This window comes from Cherax quadricarinatus, chromosome 44 (genome assembly GCF_038502225.1).
Source record: "Cherax quadricarinatus isolate ZL_2023a chromosome 44, ASM3850222v1, whole genome shotgun sequence".
Taxonomy (NCBI): domain Eukaryota; kingdom Metazoa; phylum Arthropoda; class Malacostraca; order Decapoda; family Parastacidae; genus Cherax; species Cherax quadricarinatus.
Genome location: NC_091335.1, coordinates 5,700,736 through 5,725,544, shown reverse-complemented (window position 1 = coordinate 5,725,544; position 24,809 = coordinate 5,700,736). Strand labels below are relative to the sequence as shown.

General features: G+C 41.3%; 1 protein-coding gene across 8 annotated transcripts; it reads right to left on the bottom strand.

Moving 5' to 3' along the window:
- Positions 1–16,795: 16,795 nt before the first annotated feature.
- Positions 16,796–24,761, bottom strand: LOC138853962 (uncharacterized). 8 transcript variants are annotated; one of them, XM_070094035.1, is made up of 2 exons: positions 24,572–24,761; positions 16,796–18,238 (listed from the first exon to the last, which is right to left on the bottom strand). In XM_070094035.1, exon 2 carries the CDS (start codon positions 18,217–18,219, stop codon positions 17,431–17,433), a length of 789 nt encoding a protein of 262 aa, XP_069950136.1. In that variant the 5' UTR covers positions 18,220–18,238; positions 24,572–24,761; the 3' UTR covers positions 16,796–17,430. The 8 variants fall into 8 exon arrangements, with proteins under 8 accessions (XP_069950136.1, XP_069950131.1, XP_069950134.1 ...); XM_070094030.1 differs by lacking the exon at positions 24,572–24,761 and adding an exon at positions 24,280–24,519; XM_070094033.1 differs by lacking the exon at positions 24,572–24,761 and adding an exon at positions 23,937–24,033.
- Between the last annotated feature and the right edge of the window lie 48 nt (positions 24,762–24,809).

The following is a 24,809-nucleotide window of genomic DNA, read 5'->3' as shown; positions in this document are numbered from 1 at the left end:
TATGTACGCTCTCACGATCTACACAATCCTTCCATTTATAGAATGGTCACCGATATTAGTAGACATTCTTTATTCGTTCGCCGCCCCTGTTTGCTCCGTCCCTTTTCTCTTCGCCTACTTTCCCTCTTGTCTTCCCTTCAGTTACCACCTTTATATGTTCATGTAGCATCTCACTTTTCCCTACCCCCCTGGGAAGTTCCAGCTGTTCGGGTCTGTTCTTTCTCACTCCCTTGCTCGAAAGCTCAACTGCCTACGGTGGCTTCCCGCTCTCTTTTTCTTGATCACTTCCACTCTCACTCTCATGCCACCGCTGTGTACACAGATGGCTCTAAGTCTTCAGACGGCGTCGGATTCGCAGCAGTGTTTCCGGACAGCGTCGTACGAGGGCATTTACTATCTTCAGCTAGCATTTTTACTGCTGAACTGTATGCCATTCTTGCAGCACTTATTCGTATCGCATCTATGCCTGTGTCATCATTTGTAGTAGTCTCAGACTCCCTTAGTGCTCTACAGGCTATACGAAAATTTGATACATCTCATCCCCTAGTTCTCCGTATCCAACTTTGGCTACGCCGTATCTCTACCAAACATAAAGATATTGTTTTTTGTTGGGTCCCTGGTCATGTCGACGTACAGGGCAATGAACAGGCAGACACTGCTGCGCGGTCAGCAGTATATGACCTACCAATTTCCTATCGAGGTGTTCCATTTCTGGACTATTTTGCTGCAATAGCTACCCACCTTCGCACCCGTTGGCAACAACGTTGGTCAACTCTGCTCGGTAACAAACTTCATTCTATTAAACCGAGCATAGGTTACTGGCCGTCTTCTTGTCATCAGTGCCGAGGTTGGGAGACCACTCTCTCCCGCCTTCGCATTGGCCACACTCGTCTTACTCATGGGTATCTCATGGAGAGGCACCCTGTTCCTCTCTGTGAGCAGTGTCAAGTTCCAGTATCGATTAGCCACATTCTGTTAGACTGCCCTCTCTATCAACGAGCACGCAGAATTTACCTCCAACGTCGTCTTCGTTCTCCTACTCTCTCTTTACCTTCCCTTCTTGCTGATGGACCCTCCTTTAATCCTGACTCTCTCATTGACTTCTTGACAACGACTGATTTACTCCACAAACTCTGATGATACTTTTCGCACTCCCCTCAGCCCTTTCTGGTTCAGTCTCTTGCTGCCCTTTACCCTTTCACCATCCACTGCCCCGCTGTTATCCGTAACCTGTTGCTCATCCATCTCCCTTTTGCCACCTGATGCCCTCGCTTCCTTCCTGCCCTGCAGCGCTGTATAGTCCTTGTGGCTTAGCGCTTCTTTTTGATTATAATAATAATAATAATATTTATGTACATGGTTTACTTTATTACTTAATTTATAGGTGAATTGAAGCCTTAATAACCAAAGTGCAATCAATACGCATTAAAACTTAGCAGAACAAGTCGTACAATACTGTACATTGATTTTCCACCAGAAACCTGTGGACCGAACCGCATTTGCAACAAGTTCATGTATGTCATGTGATCAAGACTTCCTAAAAGTAATATTTGTATTGATAGGATTATTTGTATTACAGAATTATGCTCATTTTATATTTTTCCCTTTACTGCTGTCTTCACTTCTTTTCCTAGTGTCAGCACCCATTTACCAAATGATGAATGACTCCTTAGGGTTTAGCATTGTTTTAATATATTTATTATTACCTTTATCTTTATTAGATCATAGTAAATGTATCTATCACAGCTGTTTAGTTCAGAATTAAAAGGGCTTACCCTTCTGAAATGGTAGAGAATTTTTCTGAAGGTAACAACACGAAAAGTACGAAATTTTATGGAAAGCTTATAAATTGCACTGGCCCAAAGTTAGAGATCTGGGTGTAATTTAGGCATTGGCAGTTTTACCCACTTTTGAGGCCAATTCCATTGCTCAATTCAACAAAATTTGTATCTATTTCACTAGTATTCCTTCTGTTCTGTCTATTGAGCACAAGAAACTGCCCATTCAACTATCAAATATACCCTGTGAGGTGCTCAGAAGTTTGTAATTTGACCAGTTTTATATGAAATTAAAAAAAAAAATAGTATAAAAATCATCAAATCTGGCAATGACACAAGAAGAAGACATTTTGTTAGTACGTATAACTTTTTTCATGGTTTTCATCTAAACACGTTTAATATCTATGTACAGTATGTTGCAATGTCACTGCATTTTCTCACCGTGTTCTCTACATAATAGCACCTTCATGCAGTTCCTCAGTGTTACTGGACATCATCCTGTTGAAGGACTATGCAAGTGTTGAACTTGTTTTACTATATAAAAAATTGTGCATCCACTGCATTTTTTTTTTTTTTTTTTTTTTTTACTTGCCATCCTTCTCACTGAGTAGGACAACTCTCTCCCCAGAAAGAAACACACACATCACCATCTTTCATTCAATATCTGTCTTGCTAGAAGTGTTTAAATATTAGAGTTCAAGTGATCTGCACTTCCACATCTTCCACTACTCCCAGAGCTGGGAGGCACTGTACTTTCCACCTCTAGGACTTTTTTTTTTTTTTCCCCAAGTCCAGCTAACCAGTTTCCCTAAATCCCTTCATGAATGTTATCTTGCTTACACTCCAACAGCATGTCAATCCATACAAACCACTTCTCTCCACTTGGTGAGACCCTTGTGAGTTTAGTTAGGATCATAATAATAATCCACTTGCTCTGATTTAACATGCTCATACAGGCCTGCTACATGCTCAAATTTCAGCATACAAAACCTGCAAAAATTTTAATTATGTAAATTAGGTTATATTGGCACTTAATTTGAACCACTTTTAATTTGAAGATATGTAAATCGTTCCATTCCCTAAGCAGAAAAATGTGTCAAGCTCAGTTTAATGGTTAATGCCGGTCAATAGAATTTTTTTTTCCTGAAATGTAATTTTAATAGAACCGCTGATTGCCTTTGTCATATATTGTTTGTGGTTTACTTTAAGTTTGCATTAAATATTCCCTGAATAAATGTTGCATTTGATGATGAAAGACCATGATAGGTGGCGACAGTACTTTACAGTGATGTACATTTATTTTGTGTATAATAGTTTAATCACATTTACATTAGTTTTGCTCTTTTAAAAGCATTTATGAACCTTTATGGGACAGTCATTTTCACTGTAATTTCTTATTAACAACTATATACAGTACCTTACAAAACATATCAATGGCTTGGATAGAAGTAAAGACTGGTGCAAAGCAAGCTTTTATTAAGACATTTTTCTGTGTAAAGTTCTACTCAGTAAAACATCTCAGTGAAAGTTTTACACATCCCTGTTGCCTCTTCAGTATTGTTGGTAGTGTACCTTGGTATGTGTTGCTTGGATAAATTAGAACATTTTCTTGGTATAATATTCCTCTAAATTTAATTGTGGCTGCACTGTTTACAGTTGTGATAAAAATTTGCAGTTTTGTTAGTAATCCTCAAAAGGTGATTGCTGCATAATATAATAATTTCTTTACTCTGCTTGCATAAAGCTTTTTTCTTTACCATGACTAAGCACCATACTTGAGTGTTGTTTTCCATTGCAAGCTATTAGAAAAAAATTAGTTCTACGTAGTTTATAAAAAGTGATTTGAAGCACATTCAAATTGTACTTTAGATTATCCAAGTAAGTATTTACAATTGCTCAGTGGTGTGACTGCCATACCTTTGTATATTATAATTAATATTATTATGCTTGTTAGTAAATTTAGGTTATTATATGTGGCCATTTTGAATGCTTCTTTGGTTTGTATATTCTCAGATTTACACCTCAAAAGCTGTATAGCCCTTGTGGCTTAGCGCTTCTTTTTTATTATAATAATAATAATAATACACCTCAAAATAAATCCAGCTTTCAACTCTAAATAGGTTTTCATCAGTATAACTTAGGCAATGCATTTACCTAATTTAAGCACTGCATCTTTGTATTGAATAAAGTCATGCCCAAAAATCTTAAAATCATCATAGGTATCATTATTGAGGCGTACTATTATATATCTGGTAAAACATCAAGAAAAGCATAAATAAAATGAACACAGCAAATTCATTGTTTATAAATCGATAGTTATGTTGGTTACATAAATCCTTATTTTTGTTTAAGAGATTGTGCCAACTACTATAATAGAATGTATGATCATCAAGGTATTCAGCTTGTGAAAGTATAGTACAGTAAACCCTTGATTTAATGGGCTAAAGAAGGAAGCGGCTGGCTGGTAATGTCATATGAGGTGGATAAAAATGAGATTGTTCTAACATGATCCTGACAGTGACAGGTAGTTCTGTCACCAGGGGACGCTGTTGTTTCTAAATCAACTGACCTAATGGATTTTGTCCTGTATTTCCAAGTTCATTAAATTAAGGGTTTATTGTAGTTAATATGTCAATATTACTTGTACACTAGTGTCAAAAGTTCATTAAGATAAGTGCTCTATGAATTTATAACGTGTGCCTACATTTGCCAACAAAGTTGTATTTAAGTGTTTAGCAGATACCCCTCCATTCTCAAGATGTACTGAATAACTGTTGGTTTAAATAGTAAATTTCAATTTGAAAACCTTTGCACAATACAACTATTTCTAAATAAAAACAGTAGCACGTTGATTAGTAAAATTACGGTATATGTATATCATTTACCTTCTGGATGATTCAGTACATGTTGCTCTGAACTAGTAAGTATGATTTGAAAGGTTTGGTAGCAGTTCATTTTCTACTGTTTTGTGGAATACTCTATAGAAGTGTTTAAAATATATGAAAGACAAGAAGAGGACAAATTTATTGGTAGGATAGTATAAGAAGTTTGAGTGTGGCATTCGAATTAGTCATCCTGGATTTAAATTCTTGACAAGTTCCTAATTAAGGATGAAATTTCTATACATGCATCTAAACCTCTTATTAGGAATATGCTGTATGTGCAGCATTAACTTGCTGTGAAGGTAAATATTTAAGTTATAATTGGTAGTTATTACTGGCTCATATGTGCAAAATAGAGTGAAGGTTTCAGTGAGCTAATGATCGTGTCACAGGTATTTGCAGGAATAGTTAATTTAGTAAGATGAGTAGACAAGTTTCTTCCAAAGCCTAGGAAATGCCACCCTTTTTCCTTCTGCATAAATAAAACCTGCTTAGCCGATAGAGAAAATCATTTTTTTTTTTTTTTTTTTTTTTTTTTACTTCAGGGCACAGCAGTAAAACATTCCAGTTCATAAACAATAGGCACATCACTCAAAATACACTAAAATGTTACTGTGTTTGCCATCTCTTGAAATTAGAGGCATTCCATAATTCTTTAAATTATATTCTTGGAAATTCATGGTGGTGATGGTCTAATCTGCCTAATCAAAGCAAAATCATTGATGTGGTATGAGAATAACTAGAAATGTAATAGTTCTAATACTTCTTTGTCATTGTAGATAATATTAGAAAACATGCCTAAGTTCTGTATATTTGTCCCATAGCCCAAAAACTTTTCAGGGTGTTACAAGCTCTTCATTCATAGGAAAGAAGGAAGCCTTGAATGAGTTTTTTTTTTTTTTCTTCATGTAGGAAAAGTCAGGAGATAAATTACATTTAAAAGCTTTTTACCATTAACAAATTTTGTCTGCCAGCTATGGGGAAGGAAACTGATATACCTAAGTTTAAAAAGAGTCCATTAATTGCTCCAATTTTAAATCCTGCATATTCATGGTAGCACCCAAATTTGAAGTGCTGAACAATAAGAGTACTATTGAATTACTTTTTCACGTTTTCCCAGGTTGAATATCCTCGTCACACAAGTTCCTATTATTATGCTGTCATTGGAAAAACGATTTAAAAAATTAGTGGAAATTTATTTTTATTTTACAGATGAAAACTGATATCAGATTAGTGATATTGTAAATAATTAACAGGTAAAATAAAGGATGACCAGTCATGTACACTTCTTTTCCTTCTGCCAGATTTTTTTTTTTATTTTTGCAAAAATATTAGTCTTATAAATAGATACAAGTAAATTACAGTTAACTTTGTAGGGTCTTTCAGTGAGCCAGTCAATACTGGTTGGGAAATTACGAGCCTCGATGCCTTAGACTATACTTGGTGACACTTGCCTCGATAGGGTAGCTACTGCGTTTGTGGTACATGAAGACCCTTATATAAGGTTTTTATTTCCACTTGTCTGGATGCTGAACTTTCTTCCTAAGATTCCTTGCAGCCCTTTCTACCTTCCACTCTTGCTACCCTATACCTCTGCACTTTCCCCTGCCTTGCTGTGCTGTATGACCCTTGTAGGTTTAGTACTTCATTTTTTATTATAACAATTCTCCCTAAGACTGGCTTTTCAGTAGGCATCATGTTACAGTACCTTCGTAGGTGGTCACAGGTTATTATTCTTATTAATTTTTTTTTTTTAACACATTGGCCGTTTCCCATCGAGGCAGGGTGACCCAAAAAGAAAGAAAAAACTTGCATCATTCAACACTTTCACCATCACTCATACATAATCACTTTCCAGAGGCGCTTGGATACGACAGTTTAGATGCCCCTCCAAACTTACAATATCCCAAACCCCTCCTTTAAAGTGCAGACATTGTACTTCCCATTTCCAGAACTATAAGTTCGGTTAACCGGTTCCCTTGCATCCCTTCACAAAATATTACCCTGCTCACTCTCGAACAGCTCGTCAGGTTCCAAAAACCATTCATCTCCATACACTCCTATCTAACACGCTCACGCACACTTGCTGGAAGTCCAAACCCCTCACCCACAAAACCTTTACTCCTCCCTCCAACCTTATCGGGGATGACCCCTACCCCGCCTTCCTTCCCCTACAGATTTATACGCTCTCCAAATCATTCTCCTCTTCAAGGGGGGCTCCTTGGCGTGGTGAAGAGACTCTTGGTCTGAGGAATTAGACCTGTCGGTCTCCTTCCTCAGACCGAACCTAATTACCCCCCAATCCCCCCTTCCCTATCCCATCCTCCCCTTTTCCCTTTCCTCCTCCCCCTCCCCACCCCTCCCTTTTGCCCTTCCTCTTTTTGGCCTTTGGGATTTTTCCCACAGGCGCGCTAGTTCCTAGGTAGGGGAAAGGGTACCGGGGTCCATCCCATTCCGTTGAGGTTCTTGGCGGTGGCGTAGTTTGCCGTGGAATCTGAATTGCCTAGGGATGTCCCGATCCCTCTCTGGTATTCCGGAGAGTGTCTTTCGGGCGACGGGTGTATCACTGGAAGCCACCTTTCGGATTCCGGGGGTGGTGGCCGAAGGAGGTATGCTTTGTGGCGGATACCCGGCTGCCCTCTCTTTTGTCCACCGAGGTACCTCGGCAGATGTGAGGTTACTATCCCGGATTGCTGGTTTACTGGCATGATGGGTAGGGTATGGCACGGGTTCCATGCTGCATCTATGCTACCTGCAGTGCTGAGGTCCTCTTGGGCGTGGAGGGAGATTTCTGGCCCTTTCATTCCTCCTAGGAACTATCCCTCCCCGGTTCCCCCTTTTTTTTATTCTTTTTTTATTTTTATTTTATTTTTTTTTTTTTTTTGAAAACAAAAAGAAAGAAGTAACCTAACCATGGAGAACCCAATCCATGAACCTGCTACCCCCGGGCCCCTTCTTGATACCGCACCCCGTTCTGACCCTGCCTTGTCTTTGGACCACTCTTCGGACACTCCTCATGCCTCTGTACCTCTTGCCGGTGCTGTTTCCTCACCCGCTTCAGGTACTGAGGTCTCGACTGACTCCTTTGATTTATCTGACCTCCTCTCTCCTTTGACTATGCTTCCGGCCTCTCCCTCTACGGTGCGGCAATTTTCGAATCGCCAGCCCGTTGCACATCGGACCAGCTCTGGTCCTACGCCTAAACGCCAACGACAATTACCTGCTGATGATACTTCTCCACCTCGTTCTTCTCAGAAAAGATCGACACGTCCTGCACTCCCTTTCCACGCTCAGTTTCAGACTGCACAATGGACTAAATTCTTCACTTTACGGCCGACTTCCTCTACCGCCTATCTTTCTGACCACAGTATTGGCAAGGCACTCCTACGCCATGTTGGTAAAGATATTTCTTTTCATGCTCTTAAGAGCGGTACGCGCATCATCACTGTACAGAATGCTACCCAAGCTCATGATCTTTCTCTTCTTTCCCATATAGATACTGTTCCTGTCACTATTGAAAAACATCATTCCCTCAATTCTTGTAGTGGTACCGTCATTCTGCCCCATACCATAGTTCAACAAAATTTCCAGACATGTGGCAATGACATTCTTGAACAGCTGGAACTCCAAGATCTCCCAATCCTCAAGGTAGACACTTATGTTCTTCCTGCCCGCGGGCGGAGACGATACCCTAGCAATGTGGCTCGTTTAACTTTTGACAGTCGTGAACTCCCATCCTCAGTTTATGTAGCAGGACATCGGTTACAAGTTCGAAAGGTGATCCCTACACTGCAACAGTGTAGAAATTGCTGGTGATTTGGCCATCCAGCGAAATATTGCAGATCCATAGCCGAATGCCCAGTCTGTGGTGCCGATGACCATTCTAATACGTCTTGCAATCAACCTCCCTCTTGCCTTAATTGTCATGAGGCTCACCCTTCGTACTCTCGCCGTTGCCAAGTCGACTTAAATGAGTGGGAAATCCGTTACCTCAAAGAAGCAGAAGGTCTCCCTTATGCCATGGCAGTTTCTCATCACCGCCTCCAAGGGAGACTACCTCGTGTTTCTTATTCCCGTGTTTCAAAACGTCCCCCCACTTCTGAGGTCCCATCTTCTGCAGCCTCCTCTGTCATTACCTCTTCCATAGTCACTCCTGTATCTAATTCTTTTGCTGTCCTAGGCTCAGACGTCCCTACTTCAACGCCTCAGTCTGTTATCGCTTCTTCGTGTTCTCCCTCACAAGCCTCAGTATCGACGAGACCTCGTACGACACCTCCCAATTGTCCCTCTACTTCTCAGAAGTCAAGAAAAGGTCCTTTAACCCCTCCTTCCCTTCTTCCACCTCCTCATTTTACCTTCCCTGTCTCTGTACCGGGTTCTTTCCCTCTCACTGGCTCTGTAACAAGTGTAGAGGTTCACCTTCCTCCTCGTACTATACCTACCTCCCCTGTTCCCTCCCAAGTTTCTTCCTCTTCTGCCACCTCCCAGGTTTCTGCGTCTTCTGTCCCCTTCCATGCTTCTTCTCCAGCTCCCTCCACCCTTTCGCCCCCCCCTACCTTGGTACAGTCCATTACAGTTCCAATCTTTACTCATCCTCCCCCTACCATCTCCAGTATTGTCTCCCATACGACGTCTCTGAATTCCGAAACACTTGAAGCAATCTCTGAATATATTGCAGAGACCAAACCATCAATGGACACTGATCCACCCTCTGTTCCTTCTCTCTCCTCTCCTCCATCTACGCAACTCCTTTCTTCACAGCGCACCATTCCTTCGCTGCTTGAACGTTTTCCGCTGCCTCCGCATGTGGACTTTTCTAACCCCTTTAGTCCGTAGGAACCCTTACCTGCGGATTTCAAGTATCTTTATCATTGCCAATCATGGCCTATTTACAGTAGAATATACGCGGCCTCAGGGGTAATCGGGGTGAGCTTCAGATGTTACTCTCCCAGTTTTCCCGTTGGTGTTTGCTTACAGGAACCAAAATTGCACTCTGCTGTTATCTCTCCCATCTCAGGCTATAATTTATTGTATTCTTCAGATCCTTTTCCTGATGGGACCTTTAATGAAAGTGCCCTTCTTCTACGCACTGATATTCCGTACCATCAGCTATTTGTTCGTACTTCACTGCATTACACAGCCGCCCGTATCCACTTGCTCCGCTGCTCTCTCTTTATCTTCCCTTCTCGCTGATGGACCCACCTTTCATCCGGACTCTCTCATTGACAACAACTAACTTCACAAATTCTGATACCTTCAGCCCTTTCTACCTCAATCTCTTGCTACCCTCTACCCCCGTACTATCCCCTGCCCCGCTGTTTTCTGTAACCTACTGATCATCCCTCCTCCCTTCTGCCGCCCAATACCCTCGCTTCCTTCCCTACCCTGCAGCGCTGTATAGCCCTTGTGGTTTAGCGCTTCTCTTTGATTATAATAAAATAATAATCCAAATCATTCTACTTTCTTCCATTCTCTAAATGACCAAACCACCTCAACAGCCTCTCTTCAGCCTTCTGACTAATGCTTTCAGTAACTCCACACCTAATTTCCACACACTGAATTTTCTGCATAATATTTACACCACACATTACCTTTAGACAGGATATCTCCACTGCCTCACTGCAGCATTTACAACCCATGTTTCACACCCATATAAGAATGTTGGTACCACTATACACTTGTACATACCCTTCTTTGCCTCCATGGATAATGTATTTTGTCTCCACAGAGGTTTAGAGCTTTTTTATTATAATAATGTCTCCACAGATACCTCAATGCACCACTCACCTCTTTTCCTTCATCAGTTCTATGGTTAACCTCATCCTTCATAAACCCATCTGCTGACAAGTCAACTCCCAAGTATCTGAAAACATTCATTATTTCTATACTCCCTCTCTCCAATGTGATATCCAATTTTTCTTTATATCGTTTGATATCTTCATCACCTTACTCTTATCTATGTTCAACTTTCATTCATTACACTTTATTAATATACAGTATTAAAAAATGTGGTTACAGGCAAAATGGGAGGTTTGGCTGTGCCTGAATCGATTGTGTGGTCATGCATCTGCTGCCTTCTGTGGCTGCCACTTTGAGGGAAGTGTCTAGACACTGGTGGAAACATCTGGATCAGAGGAATTCGAGCTATCCTGCCCTTCCTTAATTATCTCTGGTTCCTTAAGTCTTGTATTATCTATACATCTGCTGGTTGCTTTGTGTCAGTGTTCGTTAGTCGTGGCTCCCTTTGTTGTGCTTGATGGGTGGTATTACAACTGCAAATTTTTAATTAAAATTATTTTTCTGCATTTGCCTTAGCCATGTCTGTATTTTTCATCAACAGTGATTTGCAAGTTGTCCTATCCAGCTTCTGCAACGGCAATTTGAAAATCGTTAAGATGCTTAGTGAAATTCTCATTGTTCTGAATGAACCTGAACCATGAACTTGACATGGAGTCCACAAGTTTATTTCCTTGAACTAGCATTACCAGAGACCTAAGAAAAACTTGTCTGCCATGGATGGCACTCATATACCATAGAATAAAATAATGGGAATGTGGATGACAAGTGCAAGAAATCTACAGATTGGTTGTGAAAATATTAGTTGGGAGGGGGTTGGGGCAGGGAGAAGGTTAGCCTTGAACCAGGCAATCTGGAAAAAGCTTTGTATGTCAATTCAGGAGGAGGATTTTGAGCCATCAGTACATAGAGCAACACACTAGCTTCAGGCTGTCATATCCATGTCACCATCTGGAGAAGGCCTGGGCCAGGACAGCAGCAGCGAACCTACTACTAATCCAGAATGTCAGCCCTTCAAGAGAAGTGCTTTGATTACAGTGAAGGGCTCTTGATTCAAAGAATATGAGGAATCCTTTTTCTTGGGACTGAATCTGATTGCCTCTCATTCTCCAAGGTGCTGTATGACCTCTACAAATCAATTTAATATGTGCTGCATGGCAGAGGAGAGTTGGTTTTGAAGAAAGAACAACAGGAGGAAAGATGGGCTTCACATGTGATTTTACAGTGGACCCCCGCATAACGATATTAATCCGTTCATGAGAGCTCATTGTTATGCGAAATTATCGTTATGCGAATGAATTTTCCCCATAAGAAATAATGGAAATCAAATTAATCCGTGCAAGACACCCCAAAGTATGAAAAAAAAACATTTTTACCACATGAAATATTAATTTTAATACACACAAACTGAAAAAGGCATGCACAATTACATGACACTTACCTTTATTGAAGATCTGGTGATGATTGATGGGATGGGAGGAGGAGAGAGTCTTAATGTTTAGAAGGGGAATCCCCTTCCATTAAGACTTGAGGTGTCAAGTCCTTTTCTGGGGTTACTTCCCTTCTTCTTTTAATGCCACTAGGACCAGCTTCAGAGTCACTGGACTTCTGTCGCACAACATATCTGTCCATAGTGGCCTGTACCTCTCGTTCCTTTATGACTTCCCTAAAGTGTTTCACAACATTGTCAGTGTAATAGTCACCAGCACGGCTTGCAATAGCTGTGTGAGGGTGATTTTCATCCATAAAGGTTTGCACTTTCAGCCACATTGCACAGATTTCCTTAATCTTTGTAGTAGGCAACTTCTTCAATTTCTCTCTCCCCTCCTCCGAACCAGTTTCCTCAGGTCTGGCCTCTTGCTGTTGAAGTTGATCTAGCAGCTCATCAGTGGTTAGTTCTTCATTGTCCTCCTCCACCAACTCTTCCACATCATCCCCACTAACCTCCAACCCCAAGGACTTTCCCAATGCCACAATGGATTCCTCAACTGGCATACTCCTCTCAGGGTTAGCCTGAAACCCTTCAAAATCCCTTTGGTCTACACATTCTGGCCACAGTTTCTTCCAAGCAGAGTTCAAGGTCCTCTTAGTCACTCCCTCCCAAGCCTTACCTATAAGGTTTACACAATTGAGGATATTAAAGTGATCTCTCCAAAACTCTCTTAGAGTCAGTTGAGTTTCTGAGGTCACTACAAAGCACCTTTCAAACAGAGCTTTTGTGTACAGTTTTTTGAAGTTTGCAATAACCTGCTGGTCCATGGGCTGCAGGAGAGGAGTGGTATTAGGAGGCAAAAACTTCACCTTAATGAACCTCATGTCCCCATAAAGTCGCTCTGCCACGTCTGTAGGATGACCAGGGGCATTGTCTAACACCAGGAGGCACTTAAGGTCTAATTTCTTTTCAGTTAGGTAATCTTTCACATTGGGGGCAAATGCATGGTGTAACCAGTCATAGAAAAAGTCCCTAGTGACCCATGCCTTACTGTTTGCCCTCCACAGCACACACAAATTAGCCTTAAGGATATTCTTTTGCCTGAACGCTCTGGGAGTTTCTGAGTGATACACTAATAAAGGCTTCACTTTGCAATCACCACTAGCATTGGAACACATCAACAGAGTAAGCCTGTCTTTCATAGGCTTATGTCCTGGGAGTGCCTTTTCCTCCTGAGTAATGTAGGTCCTGCTTGGCATTTTCTTCCAAAACAGGCCTGTTTCATCACAATTAAACACTTGTTCAGGTTTCAGTCCTTCACTGTCTATGTACTCCTTGAATTCCTGCACATATTTTTCAGCTGCTTTGTGGTCCGAACTGGCAGCCTCACCATGCCTTATCACACTATGTATGCCACTACGCTTCTTAAATCTCTCAAACCAACCTTTGCTGGCCTTAAATTCACTCACATCATCACTAGTTGCAGGCATTTTTTTAATTAAATCCTGATGCAACTTCCTAGCCTTTTCACTTATGATCACTTGAGAGATGCTATCTCCTGCTATCTGTTTTTCATTTATCCACACCAATAAGAGTCTCTCAACATCTTCCATCACTTGCGATCTCTGTTTCGAAAACACAGTTGAACCTTTGGCAAGAACAGCTTCCTTGATTGCCTTTTTGTTGCCCACAATAGTAGCGATGGTTGACTGGGGTTTATTATACAACCTGGCCAGCTCGGAGACACGCACTCCACTTTCATACTTATCAATGATCTCTTTCTTCATCTCTATAGTAATTCTCACCCTTATTCCTGTAGGGTTGGCACTAGAAGCTTTCTTGGGGCCCATGGTCACTTATTTTGCAGATAAAATCACCAAAAACACTGTAATAATACGAAATGTTCCGATTGTATGCTTGGATGTTACCGCGGAGGCTGGCTGGTAAACAATGCCACCGGCGGAACATGTGAGGCTGGCTAAGGCCGCACATTAGACGCGTCTCGGACGAACAGCGTTGAGCGGGTTTTTTAGCGGTATGCGAGGCAAAATCTTAGCGATAAAATGTATCGGTATGCGGATTTAACGTTATGTAAGGCCAACGGTATGCGGGGGTCCACTGTACTTACAGAGAGTCTGGGATCAGCAATCAAACTGGCGTCCACCAGGACATTGACACGTCCCCAGGGCAGCTCACCCTCAGGCTGCTAGCGGAATCGTTGACCTCTTGGACCTCTTGGGGAGGGTTGATGGTGCTCCTGCAAGCAGCAGATCCTGGCACAACCTGCTACTATTTGCAATGGCTGTCTGGCCGTCCTGCCGAGGATGGCCAGACAGCCATTACCTGGAGTTTACCTGGAGAGAGTTTCGGGGGTCAACGCCCCCGCGGCCCGGTCTGTGACCAGGCCTCCTGGTGGATCAGCGCCTGATCAACCAGGCTGTTGCTGCTGGCTGCACGCAAAGCAACGTACGAGCCACAGCCCGGCTGATCAGGAACTGACTTTAGGTGCTTGTCCAGTGCCAGCTTGAAGACTGCCAGGGGTCTGTTGGTAATCCCCCTTATGTGTGCTGGGAGGCAGTTGAACAGTCTCGGGCCCCTGACACTTATTGTATGGTCTCTTAACGTGCTAGTGACACCCCTGCTTTTCATTGGGGGGATGGTGCATCGTCTGCCAAGTCTTTTGCTTTCGTAGTGAGTGATTTTCGTGTGCAAGTTCGGTACTAGTCCCTCTAGGATTTTCCAGGTGTATATAATCATGTATCTCTCCCTCCTGCGTTCCAGGGAATACAGGTTTAGAAACCTCAAGCGCTCCCAGTAATTGAGGTGTTTTATCTCCGTTATGCGCGCCGTGAAAGTTCTCTGTACATTTTCTAGGTCGGCAATTTCACCTGCCTTGAAAGGTGCTGTTAGAGTGCAGCAATATTCCAGCCTAGATAGAACAAGTGACCTGAAGAGTGTCATCATGGGCTTGGCCTCCCTAGTTTTGAAGGTTCTCATTATCCATCCTGTCATTTTTCTAGCAGATGCGATTGATACAATGTTATGGTCCTTGAAGGTGAGATCCTCCGACATAATCACTCCCAGGTCTTTGACGTTGGTGTTTCGCTCTATTTTGTGGCCAGAATTTGTTTTGTACTCTGATGAAGATTTAATTTCCTCATGTTTACCGTATCTGAGTAATTGAAATTTCTCATCGTTGAACTTCATATTGTTTTCTGCAGCCCACTGAAAGATTTGGTTGATGTCCGCCTGGAGCCTTGCAGTGTCTGCAATGGAAGACACTGTCATGCAGATTCGGGTGTCATCTGCAAAGGAAGACACGGTGCTGTGTCTGACATCCTTGTCTATGTCGGATATGAGGATGAGGAACAAGATGGGAGCTAGTACTGTGCCTTGTGGAACAGAGCTTTTCACCGTAGCTGCCTCGAACTTTACTCTGTTGACGACTACTCTCTGTGTTCTGTTAGTGAGGAAATTATAGATCCATCGACCGACTTTTCCTGTTATTCCTTTAGCGCGCATTTTGTGCGCTATTACGCCATGGTCACACTTGTCGAAGGCTTTTGCAAAGTCTGTATATATTACATCTGCATTCTTTTTGTCTTCTAGTGCATTTAGGACCTTGTCGTAGTGATCCAGTAGTTGAGACAGACAGGAGCGACCTGTTCTAAACCCATGTTGCCCTGGGTTGTGTAACTGATGGGTTTCTAGATGGGTGGTGATCTTGCTTCTTAGGACCCTTTCAAAGATTTTTATGATATGGGATGTTAGTGCTATTGGTCTGTAGTTCTTTGCTGTTGCTTTACTGCCCCCTTTGTGGAGTGGGGCTATGTCTGTTGTTTTTAGTAACTGAGGGACGACCCCCATTGTAACCATGTATGGATGTGTTTGATTCATTACCTTTGTAACTTGTCATTATTGTGACCAGCTCTACCTGGAGCTCATTACTTTTGTAACTTGGTCATGATTGTGACCAGATCTAGTGTTCTAGTTCATTACCTTTGTAACTTGTTCAACTCTCAAAACTTTGGAATCCAGTCCCAGGACCAATTATGTACCTCTGGAATCTTTTGACTACTTCCCACATGATGGGTATGGGGTGCATAATAAAGATATTAAACTAACTGTAATAAAGCCATTCCTGATGAAAAAGTCAAAGGCGAGGCCATGGTGAGGAGGGAAGATGAAGTAAGGGTGTTACAGTGGTGACGATGTCGGCGGTAAGTTCTCTGCGCCCACTGGTAGGCAGGACAGTCTAAGAGAATACAGCAGACTGATATTGGAACTTCACAATTCTCAGAGTGTCACTGGGTCTCTCTCCATAAGATATCTGTGAGTGAGACGTGTGTGCCACGGCACTGGTGATGATAAGACCAGAAACCTAAACGTGGCTTGATACAATATAACATGTGAATCGACTCAGACCAGTGGTTGTCAAGGGGCTCAAACCCGAATGCCTCTTGATTCCCCATGAATAAAAAAAAAGTGTCCCATGATGCCCCCAAGTGAGCAAGTGTTACTACAATATTGTATTCATAGGAAAGTGCCAAACCTGCAAGGATCATACAAATCCTGAGGAATGGAAGGTAACCAGGTTTGATCCAAGAAAGGAGAGGGTAGCTCCATATGTAAATTTTATTAAGATTCTGTACATATGTACCCCTCAAGGAAGGTTCCTTGATGTTGGTGAGGGGCTCTTGATTTAGGGAATTGGATCTGTGCTCCAGTTCCCCGAATTAAGCCTGAATGCCTTCCACATCCCCCCCCAGGCGCTGTATAATCTTCCGGGTTTAGCGCTTCCCCCTTGATTATAATAATAATAATAATAATCTGTACATATGTAGTATAGTATGTATTATTACATACCTGTACTGTATTAAGAATGTGTGCTAAATATAAAGATACCATAAATTGTTAGTTTTATTACTTATTAACATAATAATTGAAATGCTGAAAATTGCTAAAACTTTCCTATACCTGGAGAGAGTCCCGGGGGTCAACACCCCCCACGGCCAGGCTTCATGGTGGATCAGGGCCTGATCAACCAGGCTGTTGCTGCTGGCCACATGTAATCCAATGTACGAACCACAGCCCGGCTGGTCATGTACTGACTTTAGGTGCCTGTCCAGTGCCTGCATGAAGACAGCCAGGGGTCTATTGGTAATCCCCCTGATGTATGCTGGGAGGCAGTTGAAGTCTTCGGCCCATGACACTTACTGCATTATCTTACCGTGCTAGTGGCACCCCTGCTTTTCACTGGGGGGATGTTGCACCGTCTGCATTTAAGAGAGGGGGCACTAAACCCATAGGGGTTATACAGCACCTGGTTAGGCCCAATTCCTTGGATAAAGAGCCCCTTACTGGTATGAAGGAAACATCCCTTGAGAGTTGTCTTTCTTGAACTAGCAAAATTATTTACAGTACACATGAGTGAATATAAATTTACTCAACTTTATACAGTACATACTACTAAACTCTACATGTTTATGAAGTACTAAACCCACATGGGTTCACAGAGCACAATTCACATTACACAAGATTATTACCTGTACCCAAGCAATTTATTGTAATACATAGGTAAAATAAATCTGTTAACATTAAGGAACAATTTCTGAGAGGGCAAGACATACAACTGTTGTGCCCAAGGTAGGATTTCTTTTGTCAGTTTACTTGGAGATAAAGGCTGCACCTCTCCTGGCTGTATCTTCAATGGCCGTGTCACGTATGGATGAATACCAATGAAAACTGCTATGAACTGATCCTCTAGCTCACTGTAATATATACGAAGAGGATACTGCCATGAAACTCTCAGAATTCCAAAGCCAATTAAAGCATTAAGAGCAACAAATACAAATACCTCTAAAGGTGATGTTGCTACGAAGTTCAAAGGAAATGAGATCACATTAAAGGCAGTCAAACACATTAATATACCTAATCCTGCAAGAACAATTTGCCCTCCATGATATCCCAATTTCACATACAATATGGATGAACTGGTATAAACTAAATCATAGTGTGAGTCTATGTTATCATGATTTTTAATTTCCTGGGCAGTCTTTTTCCTTCTGTGGAATGCAGAAAAGAATGTTCGGACTTGGATTTTGGGTGCAACATTTTGAGTAGGACAAATCTGCTGCAATATTTGTCCTTGTAATGTTATTCCTGAATGCAGAGAAGTTAAGGGTACCATACATGGTCTGCAATGCAACCACTGTGCTCTGAGTTCTTGGTTAAAATGTGTCTGTTTTAACTTCTGTATATTGCAGATGAGAGGCAGTTTTGATATATGCTTGGTGGGCACCAGGGAAAAAGCTCTCATGAAGTTGATCATTGTTGTTATAAACTCTCACCTGAAATAATGGATATATATTTAAGTTAATTCTGACACTGAAATTTGAGTTAAAACAGTCCATATAAATATTTTGCTAATTAAAAAGAAATATATAAATGGTTATTTTGCTTGTAAAGTACTATACTTCTCGAAGGAGGTGACTTAATGCCAATGAGGGGCTCATGATCCAAGGAAGTGGAATTATGTCCACTGATGGCCTCCTATTCCCAGTATGCTGTATGATCTTTAAAGTTTTAGTTCTTCCCCAATTACAGTGATAATAGCACAGTACTCATGTTTAATGTTACTGAAACTATTATTATTATAACCAAAACTAAGTGCTAAACCCACAAGGGTCATACAATGCTGGTTACTGAAACCTGGCTCAGACAAGATTTCACAGACATATTTACCATACCTGGTTACACAGCCATACATAACTGCAGGCCTGACCAATCAGGAGAAGGCACTGCCATCTATTACTCTGATGAACTAGAATGTATGATATCAACTTATGTATGGGACGAAAATGGCAAGTAGTATATACATGTAATAGCTAAATTCACATCAAGAACACTTAAGAAGCCTATAACAGTTGGTGCAGTCTACAGACTACCACACTCAAATACACTTTTAGCAGTAACCTTAGAAACATGATAATTGAGTCAGAGTTGAATAAACACCAGATTTCAACATAAACCTCATCCAAACAACTGACACTCCAGTAGCTGATTTCACAAATGCTATGAACAACAGCTTGTTGCTACCCTCTATAACGAAGCCAACAAGAATCTCTGAGACAAGTGCCTCATTACTTGACCATATCTGGACCATCATGATATCCCCACTACAAGCAGGTATAATCACAGGTAACACCCCAGACCACTACCCTACCTTTCTCATAACCAACTTATCTAAACTGCCTCAAGAAACAAGAAAGATCTCATTTCGCCTGCATGATGGGACATTGATAAACAACCTAAAACTAGCACTAGATGCCACTGATTGGCAGAGAGAGCTAGCTGACAGTAATAATATTGATAAAGATGTCAAAATTTTTTTTTAACATAAAACCCTAAACCTCTATAACAAGCATTGTCCAATCAAAATGCAACAGATCACAGAAAAGAGACTAAACAGCCCATGGCTAACAAAAAGTATCCTCAAATCTATTAATGAAAAACATCAAATTGGAAAACAGTTCAGACTAGGCCTAATTACTAGAGAATTTACTAAAAGATACACATCAATACTCTAAAAACTAATACGAAAATCAATGCTAATGTATTATGAAAATAGATTTAGTGAAATGAAAGGTGATATGAAAAGTACCTGGCAAACCCTCTCCAAAATTTTGGGCTCTAGGAAACCATCTGGAAATAGAGAGATAAACTTAACTAAACCAGATGAACCTCACATACAACCTGGAGTTTACCTGGAGAGAGTTCCGGGGGTCAACGCCCCCGCGGCCCGGTCTGTGACCAGGCCTCCTGGTGGATCAGAGCCTGATCAACCAGGCTGTTACTGCTGGCTGCACGCAAACCAACGTACGAGCCACAGCCCGGCTGATCAGGAACCGACTTTAGGTGCTTGTCCAGTGCCAGCTTGAAGACTGCCAGAGGTCTGTTGGTAATCCTCCTTATGTATGCTGGGAGGCAGTTGAACAGTCTTGGGCCCCTGACACTTATTGTATGGTCTCTTAACGTGCTAGTGACACCCCTGCTTTTCATTGAGGGGATGTTGCATCGTCTGCCAAGTCTTTTGCTTTCGTAGTGAGTGATTTTCGTGTGCAAGTTCGGTACTAGTCCCTCTAGGATTTTCCAGGTGTATATAATCATGTATCTCTCCTGCCTGCGTTCCAGGGAATACAGGTTCAGGAACCTCAAGCGCTCCCAGTAATTGAGGTGTTTTATCTCCGTTATGCGCACCGTGAAGGTTCTCTGTACATTTTCTAGGTCAGCAATTTCACCTGCCTTGAAAGGTGCTGTTAGTGTGCAGCAATATTCCAGCCTAGATAGAACAAGTGACCTGAAGAGTGTCATCATGGGCTTGGCATCCCTCGTTTTGAAGGTTCTCATTATCCATCCTGTCATTTTTCTAGCAGATGCGATCGATACAATGTTATGGTCCTTGAAGGTGAGATCCTCTGACATGATCACTCCCAGGTCTTTGACGTTGGTGTTTCGCTCTATTTTGTGGCCAGAATTTGTTTTGTACGGCTGACAAATTTAATGTCTTCTTCTCTACTGTAGGATCAAAGTTAGCAAGTCAAATTCCAAGCTCAAATACCCAGCTGAACGAGTACCTCACTGGCAAATACCCAAATACTCTATTTCTAGCTACAACTAATTCCACTGAAGTCTCACTTGCCATTAAATCATTAAAGAACAAAGCAGGTGATCTAGACAACTTGCCACCATTTATTTATAAAAAAGCTGAACATGAACTGTCACTCATCACTGCAACAATGTTTAACAAATCTGTAGCATCCTCAACCTTCCCATCTATACTCGAGACAGCAAGGGTCATCCCAATCCACAAAGGAGGTGATCCAACTAATTTGAACAACTATAAACCCATATCAAACTTTCCCTTACTTTCCAAGATATTTGAAAAAAATAATACACAAGTGACTTTACTCCTACCTTACATCCAACAATATACTTAACCCATGCCAGTTTGGGTTTAGACCAAAAAAAAAAGTACGAATGACGCTATTATACAAATGCTTGAACTAATGTACACAGCTCTTGGTAAAAATGAATATCCTCTGGGGCTCTTTATCGACCTACGAAAAGCGTTGGATACAGTTGACCACAATCTCTTTCACCTCAAACTGTATCATTATGGCATCAGAGGACATTCTCTTGACTGCTTAAAATCCTATCTTAACGACAGACACCACTATGTATACATGCAAATGGAGTCAACTCCGCTATCCAACCTGTAGCTGTAGGTGTACCCCAGGGTACTCCTACAGCTACAGCTACATCAATGATCTCCCCAATGCATCCCAACTCCTTAAACCAGTTCTATTCGCAGATGACACTACATATGTCTACTCCCACTCAGACCCAGCTGTACTTAGAAACAATGTAAACAATGAACTGCTAAAGATATATACTGTACTTGGATGATGACCAACAAACTCACTCTTAACATAGACAAAACATACTTCATGCTGTTTGGCAACAAAGCCTCAAACATCCAACTTAACATAGTGTTAAATGGTTCCCCTATATCAAGACACACGGAGGGCAAATTTCTAGGTCTTCTCCTTGACCATAATCTTAAATTTCAGTCCCATACCCATCACATAGCCAAGAAAATTTCCAAATCAGTAGGAATCCTTTCCAAGATATGATACTATGTACCACAAACGACTCTCCTTACCCTGTACCACTCTCTAATACATCCTTACCTCACCTATGGTATTTGTGCCTGGGGCTCAACCACAGCCAACCACCTTAGACCCTTAATAATCCAACAAAAAGCTGCTGTGTGAGTGATAACCAGCTCCTGTGCTAGATAACACACCCCACCACTTTTCAAAAGACTCAACTTGCTAAATATACAAGACACACTCTCTTTATTGTGCCTACTTCAATTACAAAACATTAAACTCCACTGTAAACCCTCCCCTAAAACTACTCCTTACAGTTACAACAGAATGCACAGCCACAATACAAGGCATAAGGCACTTTCCAACATCCCTCGAATCAGTCTCTCACTATGCAAGAACGCTATGCACATAAAAGGCCCGAAGATCTGGAACTCACTACCGGAACAGATCAAGGATCCCCTGACAGCTCATAAATTTAGGACTTGGCTAAAAAATCATCTTATTCACAATATTAACCAAATCAACCACAACATCTACTAACTAGTTTTATTATGTGACCTCTAGGCTCTTAATTCTGCCAATCCATAAAATCATCTTATTTCTCAATATTAACCAAATTGGCCAAAACATCTGCTAATTAGTTTTATGTGACCTCCTGGCTTTTAATTCCATTCCATAAAATATTAACACCTGCACCATTACTTGTAAGGTAGATTTTGTGTGCAATTTCAAGATTATTTTACCAAACCCTACTCCACCTTACTACCTCTCACTTGTATTAACCACTATTACTTGTCTAGTTTTAAGTATAGTTACTATGTACTATTATCTTATCTAGTTTTAATTAGTTATTATGTATTAGGATTAGTTTGCCCGAAATGCCTCGGCATGATAGTGGCTATCTTTGTACTTAGCAAATCAAAATTGCAATTACACATTGTAACCTTTACAAAGAAATAAACTTTATTTTATTAATTTTACTGTTTGGAACTTCAGTGAAACTATGCCATGCTGTTGAACTTAAAGTTTTCTCAAGCTAAATCTGTATACTTTATAATTAGTGCATGTATGTAAAAATTTTGCTTATTGCAACCATTGTATACATGTCAAGTTATGCTGCATCACTTCGTGGGCAAGACTCAGGCTGGGGTTATGCTAGCAAATCAAACTGGAACTGAAACTGTTGATTACAGTATGTTAAACCCTAAGTAGAATACCTATAGTAAGATAAAATAAGATAAGATTTTGTTGGGATTTTTAACCATCAGTGCATCACTGAAGGACTGTCTGTCTTATTTCCATTGGGGTCCTCAATCTTGTCCCCCAGGATGCAACCCACATCAATCAACTAACACCCAGGTACCTACTTGGTTGCTAGGTGAATGGGGCAACAGGTGTAAGGAAACCATGGACACTCAGCATGTGAAGTGAAAGTGTTGCCTACCAAGCCACAGGCCACCTGCATATTATTATTATTACACAGAGCTGGATCATGATTCAATGACTGGGGCCTCCCCTTACTTGAATCAAACCTGAATGCATCCCATTTCCCCAGTGCTATATGACCTTACATTATTATTATTAAAACCACAGGGTTCATACAGCATATGACCTTACAGGTTTAGCGTTCCCCCATAAATGTACTAATATAGGATTAGTGCTCTAATAATAATAATTTATACATGATGCAACTGATATAAACCTAGTTGACATTATTTGTATATTGTATAGAAAGTCCTTTGTTATGCAGAGCATTTCAGGCAGCCTAAGTTAATCTTGTTCCCCAGGATGCAAGCCACAACAGTTGGCTGAAATCCAGGTACCATCTTATTGGTATACCTTACCTTTGATATACCTTTGAAGAGTTTCGAGAGTTTATCTACTCTGAACCCGGCCATGGGCCAGGCTCATCTAGTGAGTGAACAGTTAACAGGGACAACAAGTGTAAGAAAACATGCCTAACGGCTGTACTCATCTAACTATACTCACCTAATTGTGGTTGCAAGCATCGAGTCATAGCTCCTGGGCCTGCCTCTTCACCGCTTGCTACTAGGTCCACTCTCCCTGCTCCATGGCCTTTATCATACCTCTGGCTAAGTTGATAGCACACTTGTCTCACATATTGAGTGTCTGTGGCTCAATCCCCATCACGAATGGAAACATTGGGCGTGTTTCCCTACACCTGTTGTCCCTGTTCAGCTAGTACCTGGGTTTCAGTTGACTGTTGTGGGTTGCATCCTGGGGACATGATTAAAAGGACCCCAATGGAAATAAGACACAATCTTTAATGATGCACCAACTTCACTAGGTTATCCTAGATGGATATACCGGGTTCCAGTAGGTAATTTACACTATGTATGATAATTATACTTACTTGTCCCTGTACCTAAAATTAACTTCACCCGTGCCGGGATCGATCCCAGACTCCTCTATGTGTGAGCTGAGGGCTCTACCAACCAAACTGTCTAATTTATTCTACGTCCACATCACTACATACATTTATTGTAAATGAAAAGTAGACTTGTTAATACAGAAGACGAGTCCACACTATAAAGTTCCTACATAAAAATTGTCACTGTAAACCTCATTACATAAACCCCAATGGTAATAAGTCACTTTGACTTTCTTGGGTTATCCTAGGTAATCTACAAATGTACTGCCATATATGATAATTTATGTAAGTGTATTAATGTGTACCTGTACCTGAATAAACTTACTTATGATCTGGTGTTGTTGGGTTGACAGGTTGTGATGCTGCATCTTCCTCCAGCCTGGCTTCCTCAGATGTAACTTTATTTAGGTACTGGTGCACATAAGTACAATTATCATACATAGGAACATATGTGTAAATTACTTATTTCCACCAGGAAAAGATGTTGCTCAAAATTGGGTAATGGAAGAACAAGGAACAGATGTCCATGTCCGTGGTTCGATCCCCAGCACGGGTGGCAACATTGGGCATATTTCCTTACACCTGTTGTCCCGTTCACCTAGAAAGCAAGTAGGTACCTGAGTGTTAGTTGACTGGTGTGGGTCACATCCTGGGGGAGACAAGATTTAAGGACCCCAGTGGAAATAAGACAGTCCTCAATGACGCACTGACTCGGGTTATCCTGGATGGCTAACCCTCCAGGGTTAAAAATTCCAACAAACTCTTATCCTGGTAGGTAAGACACATTGGCAACTTTATTGGGAAACGTTCCGCCTACACAGTAGGCTTCTTCAGTCGAGTACAGAAAGTAGGCAG

What these genes read in the sequence shown, in the direction of transcription:
- LOC138853962 (XM_070094035.1), bottom strand. Translation starts at nt 18,219, where the DNA reads ATGATCAACTTCATGAGAGCTTTTTCCCTGGTGCCCACCAAGCATATA.